The 20,379-nt window shown below is 38.6% G+C and overlaps 1 protein-coding gene across 4 annotated transcripts in view; it reads right to left on the reverse strand.

Annotated features, from left to right (window-relative positions):
- Window positions 1–20,379, reverse strand: part of VPS13B (vacuolar protein sorting 13 homolog B) — a gene marked incomplete at both ends in the record, with an annotated part of 598,760 nt that overhangs the window by 83,678 nt on the left and 494,703 nt on the right. For all 4 annotated transcript variants that reach the window (XM_084230016.1, XM_084230015.1, XM_084230017.1 and 1 more), the window contains one exon: window positions 5,315–5,511. In XM_084230016.1, the coding sequence (XP_084086142.1) occupies window positions 5,315–5,511 (197 nt within the window). The remainder of the gene's footprint in view (window positions 1–5,314; window positions 5,512–20,379) is intronic.

Here is a 20,379-nt window from a genome sequence, read left to right on the forward strand (position 1 = left end):
TTGATTATCCTCAATGATTATTTGGCAGAAAAATTTCAAAGGAGTCCTCAAATACCAGGCCATATTAATTTACCTCCAATCTAATTTTCTTCCACTCACCTCTCATATAACTTTTTCTATTCTCCTATTTAAGACCATCAAAATTCAGATGACATAGCTGTTCAAAAATTATATACTTTCAGTGTCACCACTGAAAAATTATTTATATCCATGTTACCATTATTATAACAGAATGCTGTACGAGGTACCATAAAAGTTACGACCATGTCTAAAAGTACCCAGGTCCCATGGACAATTGTACTGCAAAAAGTGCTCTCATCACTTGGTTGTCTTCTTAGCACCATATTATAGAAATAAAACAGATTAAAATGAATAGGGAAGGTGAGAAGAAGCTGTAGGTGAAAAGAAGTTTATACATGGTGACTGGTGTGCATGGAACTTTGCTGCCTACTTGCTTTGTCTCAGTTAACAAGCATGAGAGTGGAGGGGAAGGTGCATCCTGTTAAATTGTAGATCACTGAATAGATACTGTCTTATTCTCTCCTCACTGTCCTTTATGCTTTATTTTCTTTTTTTTAAATTTTATTTATTTTTAAAGATTTATTTATTTATACAAGAACAGGGGTACAAGCCAGATTCGCGGGCGGGTGAGAGGATTCCTCAGAGACAGAGTGGGGAACAGAACAGGCAGACTGATGAAATACACTGCTGAGGGGAGCAGCAGGCGAGACAGGAGAGGTCGGCCAGCCGGATTGAACCGGCGCTAGAGACTGTGGACACCTTCACAGCCGGGTGCTCAACCGCCTGTGCCACCAGGGGAGGCCCCATGCTTTATTTTCTAAAACTGAAATTTGCCCTGAAGCTATGTTAGAATGGATCCCCAATTCAATGAGGAAACTAGAGAAGAAACACTGTGATTTATATTATCTTAGAGAACTATGGAAGGAAAAAAAGAGATACATGCTTGTTTTAAAAGAACTCACAGGGCTAACTGGTGATATAAGATATGTAGACATTTGGAAACGCTATAAAACAGAACAATCACTATTATAGGAAAAGTGGAAAAATGCTACCAGAGTGGAAATATAACAGTAACTTAGCATTCTCAGAAGTGTGAATCTTCAACTGAGTTTTGAGAGATTTTGAAATAGCTGGTGAAATGAAAATTAGGCGCATTCCAACACTCTTACTGAGTACTGAGAGATTTATAGTTATACATGGTGGTATTTACTGAAATGTTATTTACTGAAATATCCCTTATGAACAAAGAAAACAAACTCTGGGGCTCCATGTTTCTGACTAAATGCTAATCACAAAAATGCAGCTACGTATATTCTCAAAACTTCCATAAATGGCTATACTAACACAAATCATTAAGTAAAAGATTTCATTAAGACTTGTATTCATTCAGAACAAAATGTATAAACTAGTTGTACATGTATTTTACACTATAAACTCTGATACGACTTTAAGGAGCTGTTAGAAATAGGATATTATGTTAGTCAAAATATTATTTAAAATAATTCATCTAAAGAAGTGTGAGCCGAAACTGCTGAGTCATACATACTGCAGTAAATCAATCTTATCTCAATAAGACAAAAATAAAGAATAAGCAAACAAAAAATACAGGCAAGAGTTCAATGAGATCTATTTTAAAACTCTCAGTATACAATCTGAGGTATTAATCTGAAGCATTTTTCTTGACAACCACAATTTCTGACACTGTTGAGTTTCTAAGATTTACCTTTCTATATCTTGAGAGTAGCAGATGCTATTAACATATTAAATTGCTGAAATATCATGTTTGTGTCATAATCTATCACAAATAGATCAATTCCTTACTTTACCTAAATGCAAAAATGAATGGTTTAAAAAGGAGTATTTTTAAGTTTACATAGTAACTCTTACCATACCTAACTGGTCAACAATCTTGAATCCTGACTAAAATAGTTATTAGGTTAATCTAACATTTAGACTTTTATTTAAAAATTGTGGCATTTCATATCAAAACCAAATATTCCTTAAACACAATGTGGTATATATAATCTCAGTATTCTTTATTTTAAATCAGTAAAATTATATTTTCCTATACCAGTGGCATATATTTACTTTTTAAACAAGGATTAAAATGATGTAAGTGTAACAAAGCTAAACAGACATAAATATGAGAATGTCTGCTGAGAACAGATACAAGACCTACATTTGTATACTTTCCTTAATTAAGCACAAAGGATCTTGACCTGATCCAGGTATCAAAATAAAAAGCAGAAGTAAATATGGTTCCAATGAGCAAGATCTCTGACATAGTGATACAAATGCTCAGGATTCAGTAGTTAACTTAAATATCAGTAAGTTCCTGTTCAAAATGCAAAATTTTAGGAGAGGAAATATTCTAAATAGCAAGATGCATAGCAGGAGTTTTATATATTTATACCTTCATTTTAGCCAAAGTGTTTTTTTTTTAAAGATTCACCCATTTATGCGCATAAGAGCTGGGGTACAGGCCAGAGGTATGGGGGGGTGAGAGGATTCACCAGAGACAGAGTGGGGAAGAGAACAGGCAGATTGACCAAAGTACATTGATTAGTGGAGAAGCGGGCAAGTCAGGAAAGGTCTGCCGTGCCATGTGGGTTGCTCTCTGGCTGGCGGGGGGGGGGGGGGAGTTGAGGGGGAGGCGGGGGGCAGGAATCTAACTCATGCTGCAGAAGCTGTGAACAGCTTTATAGGTTGTGTCTTAACCCCTTGCACCACCAGGGAGGTCCCAAAGTAGTGTTTTTAACTGTCCTGGGTGATGTGTAGAGTGTTATAATTTTTTTTTTTTTACTTGAAACAACACTGTATTATAGAACATTATATGCTTCAGGTATGCAACATTCTATTAATTCTTTAAAAAAGAGATAATTAGCAAGTCTAGATCTAGATTGATCCATAGATAATATGGGAAATTAGGTCCTTAAAAATTCATCCCTTCATGTCATTCTGGGGTGAAGCTCTACTGCACTGCAGGTACCCAACATTCATCTGACTTGATTGATGAAGGCTTGACCTTTTCTCTGGAGAAGCCTCTGTGGTAATAAAGGCTTGATAATATAATAGAGGTTAAGCAGAGCATGACTGGAGTGAGAGAACCTAGAGGGAAATGCTTGTATTGCTTGTGTACTTATATTGCATCTTAGGCAAGTTACTTCATCTGGTTAAACCTCAGTTTTCTCATCGTAAAATGGGCATACTAATAGCACCTACCTTTCAGTATTAAATATGAGAGGAACACCGCTTAGCATAATGTCTAGCATTCCCTCATCGAAAACAAAACAACATCTACCCATCCCACTTTTTTTTTTTTTTTTTGCCGACTAACAAGGTACCATGCAGGTTACTTAGATTAACTTAATTGTTGGTGATTATCTTCAGCTCCCAAGAGAGATTTTACAGTATCACATTGACATTCATTTACATTTTCTCTCAAAAGTGGTCCACATAAACTCTCTTCTGTTTACTGCAAAAACATTGCCCCGTCCATCAAGGAGAGTGCTGCATGGATGAAATTTCATTTCATGGGATTGATTTTTTATGAACTTTCTTCCTGTGATATCCAATATTATGATTCACACACCTCCCAATGCACTGATTATTAAGTCAATCTAATAATAAATGTGTCCGGTTTTTGTCCATTTCCAGATTTTGTACATGAGAGAACATACTAGGTCTCACCGTAGTAGTTTTTTTTTCCCTGTGTAATTGCTGACATATTATCAAAGCACTGATTTTTTTTTTCTGGCTGAAATTTACTCTCTTTTAAAAATTCCTTAATAGTATTTTATGTTGACTTTCAAACTAACTCTTAAAATTTAATTTCATCAAAGTCAAGTTCTACTTGAAAAATGGTTAATCACAATTTAAAAGCAAGATCAACTGTGAAATAATAGTTATTAATATGTTGAAAAGTCCCAGGTGAGGATAAAAGATTTGTGATTACAATGTCAAAAGCTGTCTGAATTTAATTGTCTGCATAAACGATCCACATTTCTATAGAGCTAGGCTTCCTAACAAAAGTAATTATTATGAATGTTTCAGATTCAGAGGAATTAACCTTGTCTAAAATACTTCTTTCAATGATGAAAATGTACTTTTTCATAATTAGAATCAAGAAATGATACTAACTTGACATTATTACTGAAACTCAGATTTAAAAAATCATTTAAATTATCCGTTACCTCTATTTTCTGAGATTGCTTGGTCTGACTAGGTAGCTTATATTTAAAAAAGGCAAATATTCATTCATCTGCCAACTCCACAAAGGGTGGTTTTTTTTGTTTTCATTGTTATATTACATACAGGTAAATTCAAGATCCTCCAACTCTATTTTCACTAACTGTATATTAGTAGGCAATAGACTAGGAAGGTAATTATGTTTAAAGAGCCCAAATGATCTAGAATAGAATACATAAAGCATAAAACATTACTAGTAATATAAATTAATCAATAAAAAAAGACTGATTTCTACAGACCAAGATGTTAGAGATTATTTCAGTGTGATATGATTACTTGTGGTGTTATTTTCCAAATGTTTTTCAGTGAACACATTATTGTTAAAGTATTCACAACTATTTATTTATTTTTTAAGATTTATTTATTTATACAAGCACTGGGCACAATCAGAAGCACAGGAGAGTGAGAGAATTCACCAGAGCCAGAGTGGGGAGCAGAGCAGGCAGACTGATGAAGCACACTGCTGAGGGGAGCAGCGGGCGGCAGGGGAAATCTGCGCGCCACGCGGGAACCTCCTCCGGTGGCTGGGGAGCAGCCAGGGATCGAACCGGCGCTGTAGAGGATGCGGGCAACCTCACAACCCAGCGCTCAACCGCTGCGCCACTGGGGAGGCCCTACTATTTATAATATAAAGTAGGACCCATGAGACAAAATGGTGTGCTAGGGATACAATCTTGTAAAAGCACATAATGGAGAAAAAGAAAGGAAATACAGAAAAAGAGTTGACTTGCTGGGTATTAGAATATTTTTTGGTTCAAGATGACAAGATTTTATTTTTTGGGGTTTATTTTTGAACTTTTTTCATTTTATATTTAAGGAATGGGTTCTTAGTGAGAGGGTCACAAGGTTAAGTTATAAGTAAAAACAGAACTTAGTACACACACTTTGAAACATCAGCCTCTCTTGCTTCCTGATTCTCTTCTGTACTTCAGACAGATGCAGTGGCTAAAGAGCCCAGATACAGCTAAGTGAGGTTCACTACATAAGATGACTTAATGATTGTTTCAGAATGTAATTAGAGTAATTTCACTTTCCATTGAGTTACCTTTGGTCATCAGCTCCACTTTGACTGGTGTTCAACACAATTCTCCAAAGATCCGAGGATACCAGTTTCCTCTGGTCATTTATATGGTTAATGTCTGGCAATTGCAGTTCACACACTTTGCTTTCAGACAGACTAAATTCTTGAAATGCAACAAAAACCTTCTGGAGTTCATCCCAGTATTCCAAACTACAAGGAACCTGTATTAAAATAAAGAAGATTTTAAGAGTTAAGACTTCAAGATGATTCCACATGTGTTGAAATGAAAATGAAACCTTCACAAAAGCTGTGACTAAATTAATAAGACTTTAAAAAGGGATTAAGGTTGTAAAAGATCTAAAATGCTAAAAAAAGTTTAGAAGCTCTTTTTATGGTTATATTTACCCTGTTCATCTACTTTATTCTAAAAGACCCATTCAAGAACAAAATGTGAAAAAGGCCTAGAAAGTTTTCAAAGAGAAATAATGGGGATCAAATCCTACAAGGTGTTAAATGCACCTTTCTATAATGCTATAGAAATTAAAGCTTAAGGTTGTAGTAGTAACATAAAAATTGGAAGAATAAAAAGTGAAACAATGGTGAGAGGGGGTGTGGCAGCAGGAAGGCCCACTGCAGGTTCTCTATGCAGACGGGTGAAGGAGAGTCCTGGAGCCCTCAGCAGCTTCTCAGGCTTTTATTGAGTTTTTACCAGGTACGCAGCCGGCAGGGGTACCGGGGGGCAGTGGGGGCAGGAGGCTGGCAGGTCTCCTAGCCCACAGCGAATCTTCATGCTTTCTGGGCTCTCCGGTGTTCTCTCATCCCTTTTCTTCTGCTTCTCTTTCCCTCTGGTGTCCCTGTGACGCTGCCCTTATAAGCCAGCCTCAGCCCAGGTGTACCCACCTACGCATGCCCACACCCTACTCCAGGTGTCTGCCATCAGGCATGCATTCAGGACTGCAAGGATGCATCATCTATCCTGATGGCAGGAGGGCAGAAAAGCCTGACATTTTTCCTTACCCTACAAGGGGACAATAGGAATGCTGCAAAAGGACATTGCACAGGTGGAGGACAGGTCACTGTCTGAGGGTTCTTTATCCTTGCACGTAATAGCAAGACCGCTCAGGCTTAGCAAACAACAACAATGGGGTTTATTTAACAAACAGGAAGAAACAAAGAGTTCCTAGGGCCACAAGTGGCCGGCTATCTCATACCAAATAGTGTTCACAGCATCCAAAAGTCCAAACAAAACTGTTCATCCAAGATGGCACTGTCCTGTTAATGAGGGCCTGGAGCTCAGAGCCAGCCTGCCAGCAGTGGGCCAGGATCCAGCTCTCTTCTAGCCTTCAGAGGCTGGCACTGGATGCTGTTTCTTTCTTTGAAGGCCAGGAACAGAGTCCTTCTCAAGCAGATTGAATTCTGAGCTGGCTTCTGCCTTGCCTTATATCCTTTTTCAGGGTCCTCCACCTACAAGTCTGATTGGATAGTTTTCAGTAACATGGCTGACTGGGCCATTTACCATCAGCTCATATTTTACACCTGATCTGCCCATTCTATGATGATCCAGGAACCAAATCCACGGCCTCTCTACTGCCTGCAGCTGGAGGGAGCCACAGCGCTGGAGCTGGCCTGATGGGGCCCCATGTTCATCCCTGTAGTCCTGAACCAGGGGCTGCATCCCTGGGGTGGTATGGTAGGGGAACCAATGCCGCTTGCCATCACTCCTGGGCTCTGCCTGCAGCCTAAGTCCCTGTGGGGCCAACGGTGATGGGCACTTGCACTGCCCACAAGCAGCTTCTGGGGCCAGGCACAGTCATTTTTTCCAACAGATCCCACCACTTAGTCAGTGGCTGAAAAGAACCAGTTTGTGCTGCAGGGCCTTAGCTTGAAAAGCAGTATGAGATGTAAATACAGATAAATTTTAGTATGCAATGAGGGTGCCATTTCAGAAACTTGACAGGATGATAGAGTGAAGAGACTGGGCTTGTGTTGTGTAACCATCCCAGTCTGGGTCCACTATGGATTCAGGCAGACAGATAAAGGGGTCCCAGTGCCCTTGGTGCATTTTTCAAGCTTTAATGGCTCTCTCAGGGAGCAAGGTACACAGATACACCAGGCAAGGAGACTGGTATGCAAAGAGGCAGGCAGGCAACTGAGCCTCCCAGCCCCCCAGGAATCTTTACATTCTTTCTCTGGGCTCTCTGGCATTCGCGCTTCGTCTTACCTCTTTTATAGCCACTTGTTCTCTCATAGCTGTCCTCTTGTCTCTGAGAAACGCCACCCTTATAGCCTGGCCTCTAGGTTCAGGTGTGCGTACTTAGGCATGCCCGCACCCACACTCCAGGTGTCCACAATCAGGCACGCCTTCCCTGCGTCCACGCTCCCAAGCGCCTTTTGCATTAACACCATAAAGGCTGCAGATGACAGCCAAAGAGACTAGTTGCACAAAAAGCCTGATTAATTCATTTACCCTACAGCTTGCCTCCTTCATATATTCACAAAAAACTGCACCAAAGTCAATAACCCCTTGTTTTGCAACCTTCCCAGGCTGTAGGTTCACTGTCGGTTCAGGCAGTTTAAAAGAGAACCTTGGAGTACTTGGCATCATCCCCACAGGTTTTTTAATAATACGGAGGGGACACAAGCCAGCAGGGAGACAGCAACTTGGGCCCTCCTGTGAATCTCTATATGCTCTTTCCTCTGGGATTCCTTTTGCAGCAGTCATTCATCCTCTCATAGCCATTCTCCACTGCAGCCGTTCTGTGTGTGATGTTGCCCTAATGGTACTAGCCTTCAGGCTTAGGTGTGTCCACTTACGCAGGCCCACACTATACTCCAGGTGTCCACAATCAGGCATGCATACCTGAGCTCATGCTCCCAAGCACTTTCTGCTTTCAAGGTCAGTGATAGCCACAGAGGCCAGTGGTGTAAAAGCCTGACCAATCTTCATTTGCCCTACACCCCTGAAAGATAAACAGACTACAGCAGCAAACATCAGGCTCAAAGGTTCAGCAGGAAGGGGTAAGAACAGGTGTAACTGAACTGTGCTGAGATGCTGGGTCAAAAGAACTTAACCAGAGAGAGGGGCGTGCATAGAGTTGGCATCCAGGATAGAGTATACTACTGGAGAATATAAGTGCAGAGTGATGATCACTGGCTTAAACATGGCTCCCTATCTAGAACAGCTGAAGCCCAAACTGGTTGGGGAGGGTCAGGCTGGATTACCTGTGTCTCTTCATAGAAGAGGCTATTATTTGCAGCCTGAGGCAGTGTTATGCTTAACATCTGCCTTACACACACTCATGGCTCAAACCAGATAGTGACTGAATGCTTTCACTAACCAGAGAACTAGGATCCTCATGTGAGTAAGAACCCCAGAGTAAGGTTGTGAATACAAGAGAGAACTCCCAGGTGTGGTTCTGACTTAATAATCCATACCCAGAAATGCATATAGTGCTTGTAGGGTAAGGAAAAATGTCAGGTTTTTCTGCCCTCCTGCCATCAGGATAGATGATGGATCCTTGCGGTCCTGAATGCATGCCTGATGGCGGGCACCTGGAGTAGGGTGTGGGCATAGGTAGATGGGATTCACCTGGGCTGAGACTGGGCTTTTAAGGGCGGCGTCACAGGGACGCCAGCAGAAGCCAAAAGAGAAGCCAAGAATGAGCAGAAGCCGAGAGAAGAGAGAACGCCAGAGAGCCCAGACAGAGTGAAAACTTGCTGGGGGCTGGGAGGCCTGCCAGCCTCCCGGCCCCCCAGTACCCCTGCCTGCTGTGTACCTGGTAAACCCCAATAAAAGTCTGCAAAAAGCCATTGAGGACTCTGACTCCTCCTTTACCCGGTCTGCTGGATCATAGAAAACCTGCTCAGTATCCTGTTCCTGACTCTACAGTGCTCAAACTAGATTTCAAAAGAGTGAAATAGTGTTCAGAGCGGGCAACAGGAATGCCACAAAAGCAGAGTGCCCAGGTGGAGGATGGGTAACTGTCTGTGGGTTCTTCACCAGTGCATAATAGTAAGATCATTCAGGCTCAGGGAGTAACAATGGGACTTATTCAACAAACAGGGGAAAACAAAGAGTTCTTAAGGCCACAGTGGTTGGCTGTCTCATGTTATGTAGTGTCCACAGTGTTCAAAAGTCCTAAACAAAAAGCTGCTCATCCAAAATTGCACTTTCATCAACAGCTCCATTGTTAAAGATCTACAAACAGCTCATGCCACTCAACAAAAACAAAGCAAATAATCCAGTCAAAAAGATGGTGGGCAGAATAGCTAAAAAAGATACTTCTCCAAAGAGGAAATGTAAATGGCCAACAAATAAATGAAAAAATGCTCAACATCACTTATAATCAGGGAAATACAAATCAAAAATCACAATGAGATACCACCTTACACCAGTGAGAATGGCACATATTGAAAAAACCTGTAACAACAAATGCTGGCAAGGATGTGGAGAAAAAGAAACTCTCTTACACTGCTGGTGGGAATGCAAACTGGTTCAGTCACTATGGAAAGGTGTATGGAGGATCCTCAAATTACTAAAAATGGAGCTACCATACCACCCAGCAACTGTACTCCTAGAAAATCTACCCAAAGGATGCAAAAACATTAAATTGAAAGGTAACCTGCACTCCTATGTTTCTTTCAGCACTATTTACAATAGCTAAGAGATGAAAACAACCTAAATGCCCAAAAACAGATGACTGGATCAAGACGATGCGGTACATATACACAATAGGATACTACTACTCAGCAATCAAAAAAGATAAACTCATGCCATTCACAGCAACATGGATGGAACTGGAAGGGATTATGCTCAGTGAAATAAGTCAGAAGGAAAAAGAAAAATATAGGCTGGACTCACTTACGGGAGGAATATAGGGGAATCAAATAAACGATCATGAAAAAAAAAAGACAAAGCTAGCAGGCAACTAAAAATCAGAGACATTCAGCAAGGGTGGGGGAGGGAGAGGAATTAAAATGGGTGGGAAGAGCACAAGAGACTACAGTGATGGTTCATGGATGGCTTGTTGGTAGGAATTTTATGGGGACTATACCTGAGAACACAAACTGTACAAAAAGGAATAATGATTTTTTTAAATATATATATATATATATATATATAAAACAAACAAGCAAACAAACTCCAAACATGAGAATGGTCCATTTCAAAAAGACCAGAAACAAGTGTCACGAGGACATCAAAAAAAAGGAACCCTCATACACTGCTGTTAGGAATGTGGGTTGATCCCATTTGTCTTAAAAAAAAAAAATACTGGGATCAGATATGTCACCCCTTTTGGAAGCATTCCCTAATTACCATCCTCAGAGCTGATCACAGTCTCTTTTGTGTCATTTTTATATGTAGTTCACTCTATTATAGAACTCATGATGCTTTGCAATTCCTTATCTACATGCTTGTGTCTTATCTCTAACTCTGAGGGCCTTGAAGGCAGAAATGGCACATTACTAAAAAATATTCTTAGCATCTAATATTTTTTTTTAAGATTTATTTATTTATGCATACAAGAGCTGGGGTACAGGCCAGAGATGCGGGAGGTGAGAGGACTCACCAGAGACAGAGTGGGGGACAGAACAGGCAGACTGACTGAAATACACTGCTGAGGGGAGCAGCAGGAGAGACAGGAGAGGTCTCCTTTGCCATGTGGGTTGCTCTCTGGCCGGCCAGGGATCGAACTCGTGCTACAGAGGCTGCGGATTGCTTCATAGTGTGGTGCTTAACCCCTTGCACCACCAGGGAGGCCCCAGCTTCTAACATGGTTTTGGGGACATAACAGGATATCAATAAAAACAACCTGAATGATATTTCCCCATAACCTTTCTTTGCTAAATAAGTGATTCGTAGGCTTTCTAGGGCAATAAATTTTACCTCTACCTATAGTTTCTTTTCTTTGAAAGATGACTTGGGCATCCCTGTGCAGAGATGCTAGATGGAAGAAAGGAGAACAAAGTGCACACATAAGCCTAACAGGCTCACACTGTGATGCCAGAGACCCATGTGTCCTGGTTAGTGATAAGGACAAGCAACACATGCACAGTATTCCACTTTTAGCCACTATTTCTTCTAATTCTCTCTTTTCTTGATTTCCCTACAGTTTTCTAACTTTTGCCTCTTTGGTCTGTTTCTATATTCTCTCACAGCCTGAAATACCCATAGATTCCCTAGCTTTACATTGCCTCATATTTAAATCCTTCCCTATCTATCAGGGTCCATATGAAATACCACTTTTGTTTAAGTCTTTTCACCCCTCCTGCCAAGCTGGAAAATTTCTCTCCTTTTTCTAAATTCCATTTTTTTTTTTAAATGGGAATCTGTTTCATAGCTCTTCACACTGTATACTTCATGTTATAGTTATTTCTATATATGACATCTTCCCGAGTAGACACATTCCTTTAGGGAATGATTTCCATTTGGCTAAGCTTTGGATTTCACAGCACCTGGTAAAGCGTGTACAGTGAATTTGGGTCAAAAAAAGCTACTGAATGAATGAATGAGTAATTCACATGAATATACATACAGTGGTGATTCAGCTCATCTTTGAACATTAAAAATTCTCCACAAAGAAGCATAGAAGATAAACATAAACTTGAGTCAGAGCAAAAGGGATTCAAATCCTTGCTGTTAGTTATAAGATCTTAGGCAAGTTAATTTCTCTAATTTTTTTTTAAGATTTAATTATTCATACAAGAATTGAGGTACAGGCCAGAGGTGTGGGATCGGGGGGTGAGAGGACTCACCAGAGAATGAGTGGGAAACAGAACAGGCAGATCTATTGAAACACACTGCTGAGGGGAGCAGCAGGCAAGACAGGAGAGGTCTGCTGCGCCATGTGGGTTAGTCTCCTGGCCAGGGATCGAACTCGTGCTGCAGTGGCTGTGGATAGCTTCATAGTGCTGCAACTTAAGCCCAATTTCTCTACTATTAACTCTCATATATCTAGAAAGGGATAATAACAGCACTATACTCGTGAATTTTTGTGAAGATAAATGAGACAAAGCATTTCATTTAATATTACATAGTAAAAGCACAAGAAATGTTAGCTACTAGTTATTTACCTTTTGGTACTTAAAGAACACTCCTGAAGCTTGGGTGTTGTTACCAGAATCAAAGAGCTTGTGATCAAGAGTTCTACTTGTTAGGTTTTTTTTTTTTTTTTTTCAACGACAGTTGGACTTTTTGGAAGAAAATAAACTGTGAACCTGGATGTTCAGTAACATTGTAATCATAGTTCCCTATGGTTTTCTGCTGCACACTTGTTAAAATGTGGTCCCCATGTTGCAATGACTCGAGAGATAAAGGAATATCACATCACTTACCTCTTCTCTGGATTGCCAGAGGGTTAGCCCTCTGACTTAACCCATAACCAGAGAACAAATGAGTTTAGGAAAACATGGTCTAATATACATATTGACTTTTATAATAAAATAACAAAATAGAAAAGTTCAACATCACCTTCTTGCTAGCAAAGCTACACATAAAATAAGGTGGAGAAAAATATTTGTAGTATTACCTCCAGCAGTTTTCCATTAAAATATATAATAATCTATGAAAATTAGCTGTCATGTTGGAAAGTAGAGTGAGGCCTTAGGAAAAAGTACTAGTCAGTTTTGATGTACATGGTGAGTGATGGAATAGGTCTATTGTATATACGGCAACTCAATCTGGTAACAATTGTGGGAAGCCATTAGGCAGTTTAAGGGCAATGGAAGTGGACTATCTCAAGACTGGCTTAAGGGAAGGTGGAGTTGTTCAAAAAGAGTTCAAAAAGAGAGATTTGGAAGAAAGTCAAAGAAAAACTGTATTTAGTCCACAACTTTGTGTAAGGCTGGCTCTGTGGTTACATAACTTCTATTTGAACATTCCAGGCTACTTTGAAAATTCAGAAAACAATAAAAGAATAATTATAGAAATATATCCCTAAATATGCCAGTTATATGTTAGGATTTTCCTATATATTCCCTATTTTTCCTGGTTGATAGAGAATATTAATAAATTTACTGCACATGAAACTTGTATTGAAGAAATTTTAAGTTGTATGCCTATAAATATACGTGTAAAAGTCATATATATATATATATCATTCCTTTTTCTCACTATAAGCATATATTTATCAAACAAAAAGGTAATAACAATACTGAGCATAATGAGCATTTTAAAGGTTAGTCAACTGTCCTTTAAAATATATACTATCATAAATTTATAAGCCATATAGATATTATCTTTATATTTTCTAATTTTTTCATTAAAAATTTTATTGTTATTATATTTAGGATAAAATCCTGACTCTGCTATAACATTGTTGCTCTTGACCTTGAACAGAATTATTTACTACTCTGAGCCTCAGTTTTTATGACAAAAGGGACAAATATGGATATGTTAAGGTAATATGAAAGGCTAGAACAGTGTCCTAAGCTAAAGATGCAGATCACTTAGTGCATGGTTGGTGGCAGTGAATTGACATGTGGGAGATGATTGGGACATAAAATTGGTAGATTGATTAGCTACAAGGAAAGGGTGGTGTCAAGGATGACCTGTGGGTTTCTGGTTCAAGCAGCTGTGTGGATATTGATGTCATTTACTGGGTTGGGGGAGAATGCTTTGTCCCACTGGGGAGTCAGTTTGTGGTATGTGTGCAGTAGGGAAGGAAAGACCATGAGTTCATTTTTAAACAAGCTGGGTTGGAGGTAACAATGAGACATCCGTGTGGAAATCCTGAGTAAAGAGTTTGCTATTCGGGACAGTAGAAGAGGGAGTTAACTGTGTTGATTCAGAGCTATGAGCTAGGCTGGCCTTAATCTTTTATGAGGAAAGTGGAGAAGGACAAAACAACAAAGTTTAGAATATGTATTTGTAAGGGGTTGTTTTAAATGATGAACTAACAATATAAACTAGCTAAAAGGAGGGGCACAAAACAAACAGAACTATAGGTTAAAGTATAGTTTAATGAACAGCTGTAGTGGGGCCTGTTGGGTAAGTGGGCTGCAGAGATTGAGAGTGTGGTAGGGAGATTAGAATGATGGCATGAATGATTGGGAGGAAAGCAGAGCATTTTTGGATAATGACAAGGTCTGGGGCTTATGTGTGGGAAGGAACAGTTAGATGGAGTGGAGATCACTAGAGTGAGGAGATCGAGCTGGATTTCAAGGGGATCATTTATGTGGATGTTAAAGGCAGAAGAAAAAGGCTGAAATTCATGGTCCAAAGCCCTCTGTGGTGAGGGAAAGTGATCAAAAAATTAGCAGATGGCAGCAACAAACAGAGGAAAGGAGGATATAATTAGAAGCAGCAGGGGATTTTAAAGGAGGGTAGAAGAATAAAGGTAAGTAGTGCTGGTGAGTGAGGAGAACATTTAATTTTCTGACCTTGTGGTAAAAGGGATGTGAAAGAACAGCCTCCACCTCAATGGGTTACAATGGTGCCTAAATCTCAGGGAATAGCAATATCTTACTTAGGGTCAAGGGTAGGAGAAAAGCTTGGAGAAGAGATGGAGGTTTAGATGATTCCTCAGTGACAGAGCTGGTGTTCCAGAGGTCTCGGCGGAAGGGTTTGGGAGTTAGCGAGGAAGGAAGTTGGTAAGAGGAAGAAAAAGGGATACCAATGAGTCTCTAGATGTGAGGGGATAAATCTTTCAGTTTGGGTAATGACTAGGAAAGAGGAAAACGAGGCATGTATTAGAATTGAGTCCTGATTTAAGAGAGTAGAGACAATGGTTGTGATTCTAAAAGTCACTTCTTATTTCTTTCTGAATGCTGGCTAGCATTCTGTTTTCTCTGATAAGGTTTTTTTTTTATTTCTCATTTATTTTTTTAAATCAATTATTTATTTCTGGTTGAGGCAATATTTGAATACTCCCATCATCAGGTATTGTCACCACAGAGCCCCACCACCAAAGCAACCATAGTCCATCACCACATTCTGTTTCCCTCCCTCTTTGTTCTTTACCCTGCTCCCAGGCCTTTGGTGCGTCAGTTCTGTGGTCAGCTGTCAAGGGTTAGTTTTCAAGCTTGTCTTTATCTTACTCTTAGTTTTGTTATTTCATATTCCACATATTAGTGACACCATGTGGTATTGATCTTTTTCCTTCTGACTTATTTCCCTTAGCATTATCCCTTCCAACTCCATCCATGTTGCTGCAAATGCCATGAGTTTATCTTATTTGTCTGATCAGCATTCATAAAGAACTCCAGCTATTTCTCCAATAAACCCTTAGCAGTCTGGTACTAGCATATGCTTAATAAATCATTTTTAAAATTAATGAATGAAGTGCTGAAAAGATAATCTTAACATTTTAAAGTCTTCCATTCTAAGAAGGTCTTATTTTATATACTGAGTCCTTCCTTCCAATGATTTTACAATTGTACCCACCTTTAATAAACTTTTCATTAGCTCACTAATCTTCCTTTGTCTTTCAGCTAAATGTTGACATTGCTCAGTTAATCTCTAGGTTAATATTAACATAATTAAAGTAAAAGTCTAATGTAGTTATATTGTGCTACATATGGTAGCAATTAATTATTTTCAAGGAATAACTCTGGATTCTATTTTGTGTGATCTATTTAAAATAACTTTATTATGTGCTTTCAGGTTTCAAAGAAATGATGTGAATGATCTTCAGTTACATATCTATAACTGAGGATTTATTACTAATGCTTGCACTGAATAACTTGAAGGAAAGATAACTATTCCAAGAAAGTCTGGTTGCCAAAACACAGTTTAGAAAGTCTGAATATCTAGTACTGAGTCATGGGAAGTGGGAACAAGTAAATTGGTTTCACTGGAAAACTTTCCACATGTAACACATGGTACATTTCAAATGACTGTCAAGATTATATATATTTTTATTACATTTTGTTTTCCTACTCATTATTTGACAGGACCTAAAAAATTAGCCAGCCATACATAACTAACTGTACTCTAGGCATATGTGATCTTCCCATATGAATATATTTTAGGTTGTATATCTGCCAGTTGGTAAGAGCACATGAATTTTTGCATTTAAAATGTTATTCCACAATTTGTTTCCATTTGATGGCTAATTTGGGAAGATTAGCATGTGTGTTGGCCATTTAAAAATATTTTTGGTACAAAGAATATTTTGGCACTTAATTTGTTTTTATTACTTAATGGTACTGCCAAGACTATTAACAGGGTTGCAACTGCCCATCTGTCTTCATAGATAAATAGCTCTGATTTCTTCATGCAGGGGCTGCTGAAGCTGGGCCATTGCGCCTTTGCCCACTTAGTTTTACTAAGCAACCCAGGCAAAGGACATAGAGGAAGCTTTCCTATATATGATCATAATAAAGAGTCAGCAGGTAAAGAGAAAAGCGATCTAGCGAGTGATGGATTCTATGAGTCTGCTTCGACTGTCCTTTCCTTTATTGCAAAAAAGAGGCAGAGTAGCTTACTGTGTAGAGCTGGTTAGCCAGAACCAATCAGAAGCTTCCATATGAGGATTACTATTAAAGTCTGGTTACTGTGGAGAATCACCACTCCTCCCCCTACATTTCCAGATTTCCCAAGGTGCCAAGTCAGCAGGTGATTATGTTGGGGGAAAGACAACTGCTTTTCCACCATCAGCTATTTTTTTGGTAACAGCTATATTAACAATACTGATGACAGGTATGATAGAAGAAACTACCATGTCATTAGCCCCTTACAATGTGCAAAGATTTTCCTGTACATTTTCTTAGTGAGGAAAATATTCCCATTTTACAGATAAGTTAACTGTCTCAGAGAAGCTAGGTAATGTGTTCAAGATTACATATTTAGTAAGTGGCATACTTTTTGGCTAACTATAAATCCTATGCTATTTAAACAAATTATCTTCCAGTAAGAAAAATAGACCCCATTATGTGTCATTTACAATTTTCAGTTCCAGCTTCCTTAAAATGGAATTTTTGGGAAGCAATCTGAATGTGTAATACACTTTTATCTTTACCAAGTGGTAAAGATAACATTCTGGTTATTTACTGTTACTTAATTCTTTTCTCTTCAGCAACCATTTTATTTCATCCTTTGTATTTGATGTTATCTCTCTGCCTCTGACTTCCATGCTTGCTGATGAGAAATGAGATGCTAATCCCTTGATATGACGAGTGACTTTTCTCTACTTGCTTTCAAGGTTGTCCTTTGACTTTTTTTTTATTGTGTTTGGTGTGGAAATCTTAGAATTTATTCTACTTGGAGTTCACTGGGCTTCTTGGATATACAGATTAATACTTCCTATTAAATTTGAGGAGTTTCAGCTATTATTTCTTCAAATATTCTTTCTTTCCCTTTCTCCTTGTCTCTCCTACTAGGACTTCCATCAAGCATATACTGCTACACTTGACGATATGCCCCAGGATGCTGAGGCTTTGTACATTTGTTTTCAACCTTTTTTCTTTCTGTTCTTCAGGTTCAATAATCTTACTTGATCTAACTTTTAAGTTGTAGATTTTTTCTTCTGCCTTCTCACATCTTTTGTTGAATCCTTCTGGTGAATTTTTCATTTCAGTTATTATACTTTTCAACTCCAGGATTTTTATTTGTCATTTTTTCCTCTTTAGAATTTGTTTCTTTTTATTTTCTCTGTTTGGTGAGACTCTATTCTCATATTTTCCTTTAATTCTGTAGACGTGGTTTTCTTTAGGTTGTTTGAACATATTTAAAGTAAGTCTTTAATGTCTTTGTCCAGTTAGAACAATATCTGGGCTCTCTATTTGTGGCTTTTCCCCTGACCATGGGGCATACCTTATTTGCATTTCACATACCTTTTTGATGAAAACTGATCATTTTAAATGATATAAAATTTTACTGTATTGGGCCTCTGCAGTGGCACAGCGGGTTGAGCGCAGTGCTGTGAAGCTGTCTGCAGCTCAGTAGCTTGGGCTCAATTCCAGGCCAGCCAGGGAGATTCCCACATGGCGCCGCAGACCTCTCCTGTCTCAACTGCTGCTCCCCTCTGCAGTGCTTTCGGTCTGTCTGCCTGTTTTATTCCCTGCTCTGTCTCTGGTGCATCCTCTCACCCTCCTGCACTTCTGGCCTATACCCCAGCTATTGTATAAATAAAAAATAAATCTTAAAAATTTTTTTTTACTGTATTAATGAATATTATATAACTTACATTACCAGTTAATAATGTTATCTGTGGAACTCAGATTCTCCCCTCCCCCCCTGCCCCAGGGCTTCTTGTTGTGGCTATTTGGTGTAGTTGTCTAATTAGTGACAAAAGTTAATTGAAAAAAGCATGTATTTTTTGTTATATGGCCACTTAAATCTCTACTTGGTGAATTCAGTGGTCAAAGCTAATGATAAAACAGAGATTTGCTCAATGGCCTGGAGCCAATAAGCCAGCCCTTCTTGAGGGACTCCCTCCATGTGCTTGTTGAAGTCTGCCTTCCCTCTGCCTTAGCCTTTACTTCCTTTCCTGCTTGTGCAGTTTTGTAAGGTTAGGCAGATATGAGAGCATGGGGTCTCTTCAGGTCAATCCTGAGCATGCACAAGGCCTGGGACAAGTACAGAGCCATGTGCAGAGGCTTGTTCTTCATCCTGGCTTGTACCAGGAATCTGTTGGAGTTTTTCAAAACCTCTGTGGCTATTTCATTCCCTACCACTTCCTTTTAAACTATTTGGTTAGCTTGAAAGTTTATCTGTAATCCATTGTCTCAAGCAGCTTTAAAATTAAGGAATTCCCTTCCTTTCTTTCTGCCACATACCTCTGGAGTTGGCATGGGGAAGAAGGCTTTTCAATTGGAACATTTCTAGTTGATAATTTTTAAAGAGTACTTGTTCTAAAGCTCTTATTACATTAAAAAAGTTATTTTTACCTCATTAATGAGGTAAAAGTATATTCTCCATTTATAACTGTTAAGGGGGTGATAATTCCCCAGTAGGCCAAGTATTAGAAAGATCAGAGGTAGATTAAGGAATTTTTAATTGATGATTGGAAGATAGTATGTAAGTGGGTGGTTAAAAAGTAGAAAATGAGGTCTAGCATTAAGTAGTGGATTGATGGATGGCTGAAAAAAAATGTACATGTAGAAATATGAATAAATGAATAGCAATATCAATGTAAAAAAACAGCCAAAAACCCAGCGTTGCCTCTATTAAAATGCTGGAGATTTCTATTTATGTTTATAATTGAACTCATCTGTCCTTTTAAACATGAAGAACATTTTTTAGTTATTTACAAATACAACAGTAGAAACATTCATCACATAGAAGAGATGCAGTTGAGATACTTCATTAATAACTCAAAAGTAAAATGTATTCTGATAATGGCGTTTGTCAATTTTTATGTTTCTACTTCAAAACAAATCACATCATTTAATGACAAAATATAAATATTTGCAATCTCAAATGTTTTAGCTTATATTACTTTTCTTTATATGTAGCTGCTTTTTAGTTAATTTTGAAGGAAAAGAGAAAGTTTCTATACATCTTCAACTAATAGAAGTCATACCAAAAAAAAAAAAAAACCCTTAAAATATTGGAACCAGTTGAGAAACCACAAGTATTCAAATGCAGGAAATCATGATTTTATAACATTTTAATGTGATCTACTCTTGGGAAACAATGTTAACCAAAACCTATTTCTGTACAGGAAATATTCCAGCATACAGTTGTAATACATTGTGGCGAAGGGGTACAGCTGCAGATTTTTCACCTGTAATGCCCCACTGGTATTGTGGCTTACTGCATTGCATCAAGACTGTCTTCCTGTCCGGAAAACCCTCTAAGTACAAACAAGACTCTAAGTCCAGATTTTATTTTCCCTTGGTATCAAAATATGGTAATTTAAGAGCCCTGAGAAATACTTTCTAGCCTTTAAAAGGAAATATGTAACATTCTTTTATTAGGATCTAAGTTTGCATTGGTTTTTCAAAAAACTTAACATATGACCCTGTTATCTTATCAATTTATCAAGCTACCAAGTTTCAAGCAAATGCAGGTGTGTAATATGACATCTTTCAAGATAATATTTTTCCTTAAAGAGAAATAATAAAAATAAATTAAGAACTTCTGAGTTTAAACAAACTTAAAGCAGGGACAACTTTACTATTTTTATGGTTTCTTTTACTGAGAC

This window comes from Talpa europaea, assembly GCF_964194135.1.
Source record: "Talpa europaea genome assembly, chromosome: 3".
NCBI classification, from domain to species: domain Eukaryota; kingdom Metazoa; phylum Chordata; class Mammalia; order Eulipotyphla; family Talpidae; genus Talpa; species Talpa europaea.